Source organism: Rattus norvegicus, chromosome 3, assembly GCF_036323735.1.
Source record: "Rattus norvegicus strain BN/NHsdMcwi chromosome 3, GRCr8, whole genome shotgun sequence".
NCBI classification, from domain to species: domain Eukaryota; kingdom Metazoa; phylum Chordata; class Mammalia; order Rodentia; family Muridae; genus Rattus; species Rattus norvegicus.
In genome coordinates, this window is record NC_086021.1 from 96,769,159 (window position 1) to 96,781,155 (window position 11,997).

The window sequence follows — 11,997 nt, forward strand, 5'->3', positions numbered from 1 at the left end:
ATTAATAATAATAGAACATTTTAAACATTCTGTTTATGCCCCACAGAACAAATTTGAATGCTCTCAGGAAGTCAAGGCTTTCTCAGATTGCTCTTACTGACTTTACTCCATTATAGTCAGTTCCCCAAATAGACACAATGTAGCAACTGCCTAACACAAGGTGGTCCCTCGCTTGTTCACTCTACAGTGTAATTAGAATTTCACTACTACAGAAATAAAGTTCTCATGCTTCTCTGTCTTCCTGATGCATTAACATTCATAACAATTAGCATGATATTTGGTCATTGTAGTATTCATGTTCTGTCTTCCTATAAAAAGTATTCTATTACTCAAAATTACGTTTACAATTTTTCCTAAGTCCTTATTTATATGCATTTTAGAGACTATGAAAAGCTAGCATCTTCTTTCTAAATTTTGTGCTACATATGTGTTTCTGAGCATATGTGCGTGTACTACAAGCATTTAGGGCCCCACAAAGGTCAAAACAGAGTATCATATCCCCCTGAAACTGGTGATATAAGCAGATGTATGTCAGTGCAAAGAACTAAGTAGTAAGTGTTCTTAACACTGAGACATTTCTCCAACCATAACAGCCAACATTTCAGCATTTATTATATTGCCACACTTTTAGTGCCCTACCACAGCTCGAGATATCTTTTAATGTTTTAAACTACATTTCTTGACTTATTGAGGTATGTTTGCACACATACCATAATGTAGGAGTGGTGCTCAGAAGACAACTTATAGAAGTCAGTTCTTTTCTTTCTCACATGTTGTGGGATCTATGTGGGGAATGACTCAGGTCATCAAACTTGGAAACCAATGTCCTTACCCACTGAGACATCCTGTGGTTCATATATATCTGAAATTGATCCCAATTTTTATAAGAAACTTGGGAACTGCCTCTGATTGTTATCAGCTTTTGAATAAGAAGAAAAAAACACAAATAAATGAATTAACTTGTATTTATAGCTTCTGAATAATTACTCAGCAACAGGGGCAGGATTTAAAACCAGTCAATTTAACCACTTCACCTGTGCATTTCACCCAGATTCATACATCATTAGCAGTATAAAGATGATACAAAACAAAGGAGTTCAAATTTACTGTGATAGTTGTAAGAAATCAGAGATATATTTATTTACCTAGAAAAGCAATGCCTCCTCTCTGAGGCTGAACATCATTTCTGATCCACTAAAGAAATGCAAATATGTATACAACCACTTTAATTTAATATACCAATTTGAGACATCTAGGTTGTATCCCCCATCAGGAAAAATAACATCTGATAACTTATCTTTTTAACTTCACCTGTTCTTCCTATTCATCAACTCTCTTTTTGTGCTCTCTCTCTCTCTCTCTCTCTCTCTCTCTCTCTCTCTCTCTCTCTCTCTCTTACTTCCACCCATCTAGAAATTGATGAATTTTCCCTCTTTTCCATGAACATGTAAGTCTATAAAGACAGGAAAAGAGAAAATGAGTAAACTGTTATCTATAGTGACCCATGGACTCCATGCCCTAATTCTACCTAGTCATTTCACCTACCTTTGGGTCAGAAGAGCTGGTGTGTTCCTGCTCTGCCTTGGAAAAAGGAATAGATCACATAGATTTCAAATAAATTGTCTCTAATTCATCACGAAATTCTCTGCTTCCATGAAACAGACCACAGTGCAAGGAAAAGTCGTGCTCTAGTAGGGAAAGAACCTAACAGGGAAGAAGTAACAGATTGCCCCCTTACAGAGTCTGTTTTCTTCAGTAAATGAAGTCTCTTGACTAAAGTTACCACCAAGAAGATTTCCCACCAAAGACCCTAGCCCAGGTAATACTGAGCTACTCCACCCTAGGAGTATCACCCTAAACATTGGAGAAGAAATCAGAATGATCTGCTCTACTTCCTTACATACAAGAAAAAGGAAAGACTGAGAGAGGTGAATTGATCTCCCACAGCCACAGTCTAGTCAGTATTCTCTCCAATGCATTGGGCTTTGAGGTTATGAGGTGGAAATGGCCCTGCCATTCAAGGCTTAGATCTGTCCCATAGGTCAAACACCTATGGAGTATTTAAAAAACAAGGTTGATGACTAGGGAAAATCACAAGGAAAGAAAATCCTAGTGCTTCTGTATCAGGAAAAAATATTTAAATCTACAACACTTAGGCTATAAATAAAAATTGATGAGAACAGAATATTCAGGGGTTAAAAAATATCCTGTTTTAATGTACCAGTCCTATCCGCCACACACTATCCAAAGACTGTGATTAAATGCTTGCAGACTTGGACTATTTGTGATAAATGAATGCATGTATATAATCAAGAGACTACCTTCCCCATGGAATTCCTTCTCCCTATAGGAAAACTTAGTCAAGTAAACACTGACTCAGGGAATGTTTTAAATATTTTCCAATTATTTTAGTGATATTTCAATATTGCTTTAAACAGCTGAAATAAATATCATATATTTTTAAAAAAAGAAAAGAAAGCTACTAGGCCCTAGGTTTTGATCAGCTACTGAGTAAATATCCAACTGAGGAGAGGTTCCCTCATACAAACTTCCGGTTCTCCTGTTGCCACTTTCACAGAGAACTGGACTGTTACTCGATATTACCTCCACCTCACCTTCTCATTCTCACATTTGCATATTAGTGTATAACGTGCATTTATAAAAATCACTTGTTTTCTCTATAGTTCTGCCTCTCTACATTGAGAGTGGTCATAACCACTGAATATGCAAGAATTGCCTCTGAAAGATAACATCCACCCACTCATTCATTCAACAAATCATCCAGCAAAGTCCCTAGCTCTGTGTAGTCCTTCTGGTAAACAGGTGATCATGAGGCAGGAAATTACATAGACTTGAAGTGCATTCTTAGGTGGACAGTAAGAAATCAACCTATCCTTCGTTCTTCAAGACAATAAGCATTTCTAACATTGTTTGTTTTTAACATCTCATTGGCTTAACATCACTTTTACTTTGTGCAAATATTTTACTTATTTCCTAACTCAGAAGTAAAATGCTGTCATTCTGATGTTTCTTTGGATTGTTGCTTGGACATGGCCTGTGACCACTGTTAATATCCCTTCTCTCTAGCCTTCTCAACACTTGTGTGGGAATTTGGGCGTCTGAGGATGAGATAAAGAACTGATCAGTAAAAGCCCAAGATTAGAAGCAGTTGTCTGTACATACATCAAGGAACTGGGAGAAAAGCCTCACCTTTAACACTAAGACACCTACAAGTTTGAAGAAAAAAACATGCTCATGCTATCAAATTTCACAGTCACTGACAATGTGTACCTATGCAGATTTAAATAACAAAATCCAATTTAAAATTTTCCAGGGTTTAGTGGCACTAAATACTTTAAATATAAACATACTACTAGTAGAGAAACAGACAATGTTTTCATCAACTTACAAATTTGGTCATGCCTTGTCCTGCAGCCACAAATTGCCATTATATATAAATTCAGAGCCCAAAAGACACTTGATGCAAACACAGTTCATTCTGGCATGTCACATACTTGACAAAAGTTGGGTGAATATATACAAAACTGCAATTCTGTACAATTTCAAGGCAGTAGTAGCCAATTGAAAGACATGTTCAAAACTATGCGAGATGAGGAGAGGCAATGCGTTATTGAAGAGATCCTGCAAGATATAACAATGTAGAGGGACCTGGACTCTTTTATCTCCCTTGATTGACTGAAGAAGAAAAACTAACAATAGCCATTAGAAGAAATATCCATGGTATGGTCACTTACAATAAAGGGACTGAGATGTGAAATTGAAACAGTATGACCCTGTCCTTCATTCTTCAAGTTAAGGCAATAAGCATTTCCAACATTGTTTATTTTTAATATCTCATGGGCTTGACATCACTTTCTTTTTGTGAAACATTTGTCCTATTTCTAATTTGTAACTAGAATGCTGTCATTTTAATAGTACTTTGATTTACAAATGTTGGATATTGTAAGAGGGCTGAAAGGAACTCTTCGGTGCCAATGAAACACAAGAAGTAAAAATGTCTTTTGTAATGGGTGATATCAGGTGATCTACAATGTAAGAATCTAACAGACAATCGGAATAAAAAGTCCGTGGAAAAAATTCTCAACAACATGCTTATATCCACATTAGAAAAAGAAAACTCCACAACTGCATTGCCCATAACTCTTGATCATATCTCTGGTTGATTTTCTCTTTTATAAAATGTAAGTTACTTATGAAAAAATCATAACTGCATCACCAAATTATTTCTGTTAATATATTCTAGATGAAATGTAAGTTACTTGTAAACAATAAAAGTAATGAAATAGAAGGTAGAAGTAATTTAAACCTTCAGCAGATGGATAAGAAAAATAAATCCAAATGCTTTATAGCACGGTAAGGCAACCATGACTGGTAAATGTTTCAAAATACCTACTAGAAAAAATTTTGACTTTTCTCAACTAAGAGAAATGCTAACTCTGTGAGACAACAATAAGGCTGTCACTGTAAAATGATTATACAATGTATGCAAATATTAAAATACTTTACCCTGTATTAGAAAATATTACCATGTGTCAAAGTAAAACGCAGGCATGATTCTAAATGATCTCTGCATTTGCACTTGTTTTGAACATTCAGATACCCAGAGCTTAAGTAACTTTGCAGAACCCATAGTAGAAGAGCTATGCTTATCGTATTACTCTTTTATTGGAACATGAACCAAAACAGCAAAATCCACATCAACAACAGCCTAATTTAAAATCCTTTTCCATGCTTTCTTGCTCTTTTTACTCTGTCTCTGAGTCCTTTTTGCTCCACAACTTTCTCACAGCATTTTTCACCTCTGCATTTCTCAGTGTATAGATGATAGGGTTCAGCATGGGGGTGATGACCGTGTAGAACACAGCCACAAGCTTGTCTTCAGTGAAAGTAGAGGAGGGTCGCAGATAAAGGAAGATGGCAGGTCCAAAAAACAGGGTGACCACCATGATGTGAGAGGCACAAGTGGAGAGGGCCTTGCGCCTCCCCTCTGCAGAATGGTTCCTCAAGCTGACTAAAATGATGGCATAGGAGGACACCAAGATGAAGAGAGAGATTATAGAGATTAGACCACTGTTGGCCATCACAATAACCCCCTCCAGAAAGGTGTCAGTGCAGGCAAGCTTGAATAATGGCTGCAGGTCACAGAAGTAGTGGTCAATCACATTGGGACCGCAGAAGGGCAATGGGATGGTGATGAGGATCTGGATTATGGAGTGAATGAGGCCCCCCAGCCAGGAACCAGCCACCAGCATGTGACATACTTGACGACTCATGATGTTCATGTAATGAAGAGGTTTGCAGATGGCCACGTAGCGGTCATAGGCCATCACCACAAGGAGGAGAATCTCAGCGACCCCCAAAAAATGGAAGAAGAATATCTGAACCAGACAGCCCTTCAGTGAGATGGTTTTAACCTTAGCAAGTAAGTCGGTGATGAACTTAGGGACGACAGTAGAGGAGTAGAAGATCTCCACTAGGGACAAGGAGCTGAGGAAGACGTACATGGGAGAATGTAAAGTCTTACTGACACTAATTGTCACAACAATGAGGCCATTGCCCAACACTGTAGCCAGGTACACAGGAAGGAACAGCACAAAGCACACCTTCTGAATCTCTGGGTCCTGGAAAAGGCCGGTGATGATCAACTCAGTCACATTTATACTAGCCATAAGTTCGGTTCAAGTGTGCTGGGCATAATCCTGTTTTTTAAAAATGATTTTAACACAAATTCATGACATTTATAGTAGTTTAGATAATGCAAAACAACTTATAACATGTGCTAATCATTTATTTAGCCAACAAAAACTAGTTAAGCATTATATGTTAGCATTCTAATACTTTGTTTTTTTTATTTATTTATTTGTAACTAGAAATTGAATATTCAAAAATACTCTTACTTGAGCACAATAAAACAAAAATAGTGTATTCTAAGACTCAGATCCATTCTCTCAGGCTTTCATCCTGGGATAGTTGTAATTTGGGAAGCCATTAGAGATAAGACTTTATTTACTAGTATAATTTTCAGTGCATTGTTGCAGCTCCTTCTGTTGAGGAAACCCTTTACCTCAGAGTGAAGAGGTCAAATTCTCATCCAATTATGGGCTCCTATTTGGTCAGTCCATAATTTACATAATCCAAAAGCTTAAGAGAACTTTTAAATCATCGATTTTATTTTTCTTTGGATAAAAATTACCAGTTTAATTAAGTCTACCACTCCCAAAATTATCAAATGTAGCCACTCTGTACAAATGAGCCCTTGTGGATCTAAGGAGAAAATAAATTTGTTCAACATGCTTGGTACCTTTCTAGTCACTTTACCTAGCTTTATGTCAAAATTGATGCTGTGTTCTTTCTCTATCTTGCAAGAAGGAATGAGATCACGAATTTCAAATGAACTCCAACCCAACATGAATTTAGTCCCTGCTGGAATACAATATGACTCAAGAAATTTGGGTTTGAGAAAATTAGGCTGCAACAGAACAATGGATAGCTTGTGACTCCTAGTCCTTGAGCAAGCAATGTCCCTTAAATAGCATCTCCACCCAACAGATTCCTTGCTGAACACCTCAGTGAGCCATGTTCTGGTCACTGTCAGTATAGCCATGCTAGAATAATGTAGAGTGGACTCAGAGGGATATCTCCTTATTATTTCTGTTCATGAATGAAGTGATAGAGACTAAGAGATGTAAATCAGCTTCCCTGAACCACCTTCAAATGATTTTTCTTTCCATGCACTAAATCAAAAAAAAAATCAGTCTCAATAGCATTAAGATTTTTGGTTATACTGGGTGGTGGTTGTCATTGCAATTCAAGAATCTCACTTTGCCTCCAAGAAGAAGTCAGTGATATTCCTAGTAGCCTTTAGAAAGCAGCGCAACTGATCTCTAAAGCAAATCACAAAATAAAGGGGAAACCTAGAGTATTGACATGAAGGTTAACATTTGAATGGAAGAATAATTACAGACATAAAAAGCAGCAAAAATAAAAAATTTTAATCTTTTCTTTTGACGAGAAAACCTACCCACTTATTCCTTGTCCAAAGGTTGTGAGCAAAAACTGATGTCCTTGAATTCTTTAAAATAAATTAACCCACAGGCTATAATCAAGGGGAAAGTGTCCCCATGGAATTTCTTTTCTCCAGAGGGAAACTTCATGACAAAGCTGTGGCTCAAAAAGAGGATTTAAAATTAATCTCAAGTACATTAGTAACTTTTGCATGAAGCCTTTCTTGTGATAATTGGAAAGTCAAAAAAGAAAGAAGTCAGCCACATAGGACACATTTTTGCTCAGACTAAATATAAATTCAAAAATAATAGATAAGAGAAACAGGACTGGAAGCCAGGACCTAAAAACTAACTCATTTATCAGTAAATTACTGACTTATAGCATCCCACTTTCACCTCCTCACCTCTAGTTTCATGTTTCTACTCCTAGATAAATTGGCAAGGTAGATTGTCTCCATTGAATCTTCCAATTCTCACATTCATGTACAATGTTTATATTTTTAAAAATTCACTTCAGGATCCCCCTTCCAGTCTGCACCTCCACCTGAACCCATGGCAGATCGGTGTGCCTTCCTCACCCCAGACCTCACAGCCTACTTGTAACCCAGGAAGTCTGTCCTCACCAGGAACAAAGCTCCCCACCCCGCCCATGCCCCAGTACCCCACAGAGCCCAGCTGACAAGGAATCTGTCTCTGAACTGCCTGATCCCCATTCTCCTTCTGGTCTGCACCTCCGCCTGAACTGTTGGCAGACGGACATACCTGCCTCTGACCCAAAAGTCTGCCTGTCTCCCAGGAGGCCTGCCCTTACCAGGGACACGGGGATACAGGAGGTCTGATCAAACAAGGGACGCAAGAGGCCTCCCTAAACAGAGACAGCACTGCTGTCTTCTAGAAGGCCTGCCTTAAAACAGGTCACACAATTCTACATGCCTCCAAGTCTGCTCCAGTATAAAACACCCAGGCCAGTTAAGACCAGATATAACAACCAGGTGATGAAAGGCAGACCCAAGAACATAAACAACAGATGACAATGTAATTCAGCACCATCAGAACCCAGTTGTACTACCATGGCAAGCCCTGGCTACCCTACCACACATGAAGAGCAAAATTCTGACCTAAAATCCTATCTCATGAAGATGCTGACAGCATTTAAGGATATAAATAACTCCCTTAAAAAATACAGGAAAACACAGGCAAACAGGTAAAAGACCTTAAAGAGGAAGCAAATAAATCCCTTAAAGAAATGCAAGAAAATACATTCAAGCAGGTGAAGGAATTGAACAAAATGGTCCAAGACCTAAAAATGGAAATAGAAACAATAAAGAAATCACAAGGCAACCCTGAGGATGAAAAACCTAGGAAAGAGATCAGGAGTCACAGATACAAACATCACCTAAAGAGTAAAAGAGCTAGAAGAGAATCTAAGGCATAGAAGATACCATAGAAGATATTGACATACCAATCAAAAAAAAAAAAAAAAAAACAAATGCAAACTATAAAAAGCTCCTAACCCAAACACCCAAGGAATTTGAGACACAATGAAAAGACCAAACCTAAGAATGTTAGGAATATAAGAGGATAAAGATTCCTAGTTCAAATGTCCAGAAAACATCTTCAACAAAATCATATAAGAAAACGTCACCAACCTAAAAAAAGGAGATGGCCATAAGCATACAAGAGGCCTGAGAACACCAAATAGAATGGACATGAAAAGAAAATCCTCCTGCCACATAATAATAAAACTAAATGTACAGAACAAAGAATATTAAAAGCTGTAAGGGAAAAAGGCCAAGTAGCAGACAAAGTTAGACCTATCAGAATTACACCAGACTTCTCAAGAAAGACAGGAAAAGTCAGATCTTGGACAGATGACATGTAGACCCTAAGTGACTACAGATACCAGCCCAGGCTACTATACCTGGCAAAGCATTCAATCACCAAGATATCCCATGACAAAACCAAATTTAACCAATATCTTTCTATTAATCCAGCCCTACAGAGGATACTAGAAGCAAAACTCCAACACAAGGAGTGTAACTACACCCAAGAAAACACAAGAAATTAATCATCTCACAGCAAAACCAAAAGAAGAGAATTACACACACATAGTACCACCTCCAATAACAAAAATAACAGGAACTAACAGTCATTGGTCTTTAATATCTCTCAATATCAATGGACTCAATTCCCCAATAAAAAGACACAGACTAGCAGATTGGATACATAAACAGGATACATCATTTTCTGCATGCAAGAAACACACTTCAGTGATTAAGACAGGCACTACCTCAGGATAAAGTGCTACAAAAACATTTTCCAAGCAAACAGTCCCAAGAAACAAGCTAGAGTCGCCATTCTAATATCCAATAAAATAGACTTTCAACCAAAAGTAATCAAAAGAGATGGGGTAGGATACAAGCCTCAACAAATACAAGAAGATTGAATCAATTCCATGCATCCTATCAGATCACCACTAAGGCTGGACTTCAATAACAACAAAAAAACAATACAAAGCACACATACTCGTGGAAAATGAATGACACAGTAATAACTTGTCAGGAAAAAATAAAGAAAGAAATTAAAGTCTCTTTAGAATTCAATAAAAATAAAGGCACAGCATACACAAACTTCTGAGACACAGTAAAAGCAGTGTTAAGAGGAAATTTCATAGCAATAAGTGCCTTCATAAAGAAATGGGAGAGATCCTATGTTAGCAACTTAACAGCACACCTGAAAGCTCTGGGACAAAAAGTAGCAAATACACTGAAGAGGAGGAGATGGCAGGAAATAATCAAACTCGGGGCTGAAATAGGAAACCAAATAGGGAAAAAAAGAACAATAGAACAAATCAACAAAACCAAGAGATGGTTCTTTGAGAAAACCAACAAGATAAATAAGCCTTTAGCTAATTTAACTAAAGGGCACAGAGACATATCCAAATTAACAAAATCAGAAATGAAAAGTAAGACATTAAAAAAAACTGAAAAATTCCAAAAATCATCAACTCTTACTACAAAAACCTATACTCAACAAAACTGGAATATCTATATGAAATGGATGATTTTTCTATACAGATACCACTTGATTTAACCAAAGTTAAATCAAAATCAGGTAAACTATCTAAACACTCCTATAACCCCTAAGGAAATGGAAGCAGTCATTTAAAAACTTCCAAACAAAAAAGCCCAGGGTAAAATGGCTTTACTGCAGAATTCTACCAAACCATCAAAGAAGAGCTAATAACAATACTCTTTGAACTATTCCACAAAATAGAAACAGAAGGAGCACTACCTAATTCATTCTATGAAGCCACAGTTACTCTGATACTTAAACCACACAAAGACCCAACAAAGAGAGAAAACATCAGGTCAATTTCACTTATGAATATCAATGCAAAAACACTCAAAAAAATCTTATAAACAGAATTCAAGAACACATCAAAAACATCATTTGCCAGGATCAAGTGGACTTCATCTCAGGGATTCAGGGATGGTTTAATATACGGAAATCCATCAACATAATCCACTATATAAACAAACTCAAAGAAAAAAAACCACATGATCATCTCATTAGATGCTGAAAAAGCCTTTGACAGTTTGCAACTCCCCTAGTGTTAAAAGTCCTGGACAGATCAGGAATTCATAACACATACCTAAAGATAATAAAGGCAATATACAGCAAACCATCATCCAACATTATATTAAATGGAGAGAATTTTGAAGCAATCCCGTTGAAATCAGGAACAAGACAAGACTGCCCCACATAAAACCAGATACACTGAATCAAATAGACAAGAAAGTGGGAAATAGCCTCAAACACACTGGCAGAGGGGAAATTTTCCTGAACACCAATGGCTTAGGCTCCAAGATCAACAATTGCTAAATGAGACCACATGAAACTGAAAAGCCTCTAAGGCAAAGGACACTGTCAACAGGACAAAAGCACCTACAGATTGGGAAAAGCTCTTCACTAACCCTACATCTGACAAAGGGCTAATATCCAAAATATATGAAGAACTCAAGAAGATAGACTCCAAAAAACATATATCCTAATTTAAAAAATAGGTACATAGCTAAGCAGAAAATTCTCAATAGAGAAATTTTGAATGGCAAAGGAGCACTGAAAGAAATGTTCAACATTAGTGATCAGGTAATTGCAAATTAAAACGACCCTAAGATTTGACCTCACACCAGTCAAAATGGCTAAGATGAAAAACTCAAGGGACAGAACAAGCTTGAAAAAATGTATAGAAAGAAGAACACTCCTCCATTGCTGGTGGCATTGCAAACTTGTACAACCACTCTGGAAATCGATCTGGTGGTTCCTTAGAAAACTGGAAATCGTTCTACCTGAAGACCCAGCTATACCACTCCTGGGCATATACCCAAAAGATGCTCCACCATACCACAAGGACACATGCTCTACTATGTTCCTAGCAGCATCACTTGTAATAGTCTGAAAGTAGAAGCAACCTAGAGGTCCCTCAACCAAAGATTAGATACAGAAAATATGGTTCGTTTACACAATCAAATACTATTTAGCTATTAAAAACATCATGAATTTTGCAGGCAAATGAATGGGACTAGAAAATATCATCCTGAGTGTGGTAACCCACAGCCAAAGGGACATGTATGGTATGTACTCACTAATAAGTAGATGTTAGCCATAAAGTACAGAATATCTAGGACACAACTCACAGACCATAAGAAGTAGCAAGCAGAAATGCCTAAGTAGGAAGTTTCAACCTCACCTAGAAGGGGGAAGGAAATAGTCATGGGAGACAGAGGGAGGGAGAGACCCAGGTGGGGGAGGAAGGAAGGGGAGGGGGACAGGATCAGAGATGGCCAAGAGAACAAATGGAAATAAGTAGCCTCAGGGAGTGGGAATGGGAGGTGGGGTTCTAGAGAGTACCAGAGACCCAGGAGGTGAGACACTCTCAGGACTCATTGGGGGTAACCTTAGCCAAAAT

General features: G+C 37.6%; 1 protein-coding gene across 1 annotated transcript; it reads right to left on the reverse strand.

Annotated features, from left to right (window-relative positions):
• Positions 1–4,766: 4,766 nt before the first annotated feature.
• Or4b1c (olfactory receptor family 4 subfamily B member 1C) lies at positions 4,767–5,690 on the reverse strand. The gene has a single exon (NM_001000577.1). The coding sequence runs from the start codon at positions 5,688–5,690 to the stop codon at positions 4,767–4,769; it is 924 nt and encodes a 307-aa protein (NP_001000577.1).
• Positions 5,691–11,997: the final 6,307 nt, after the last annotated feature.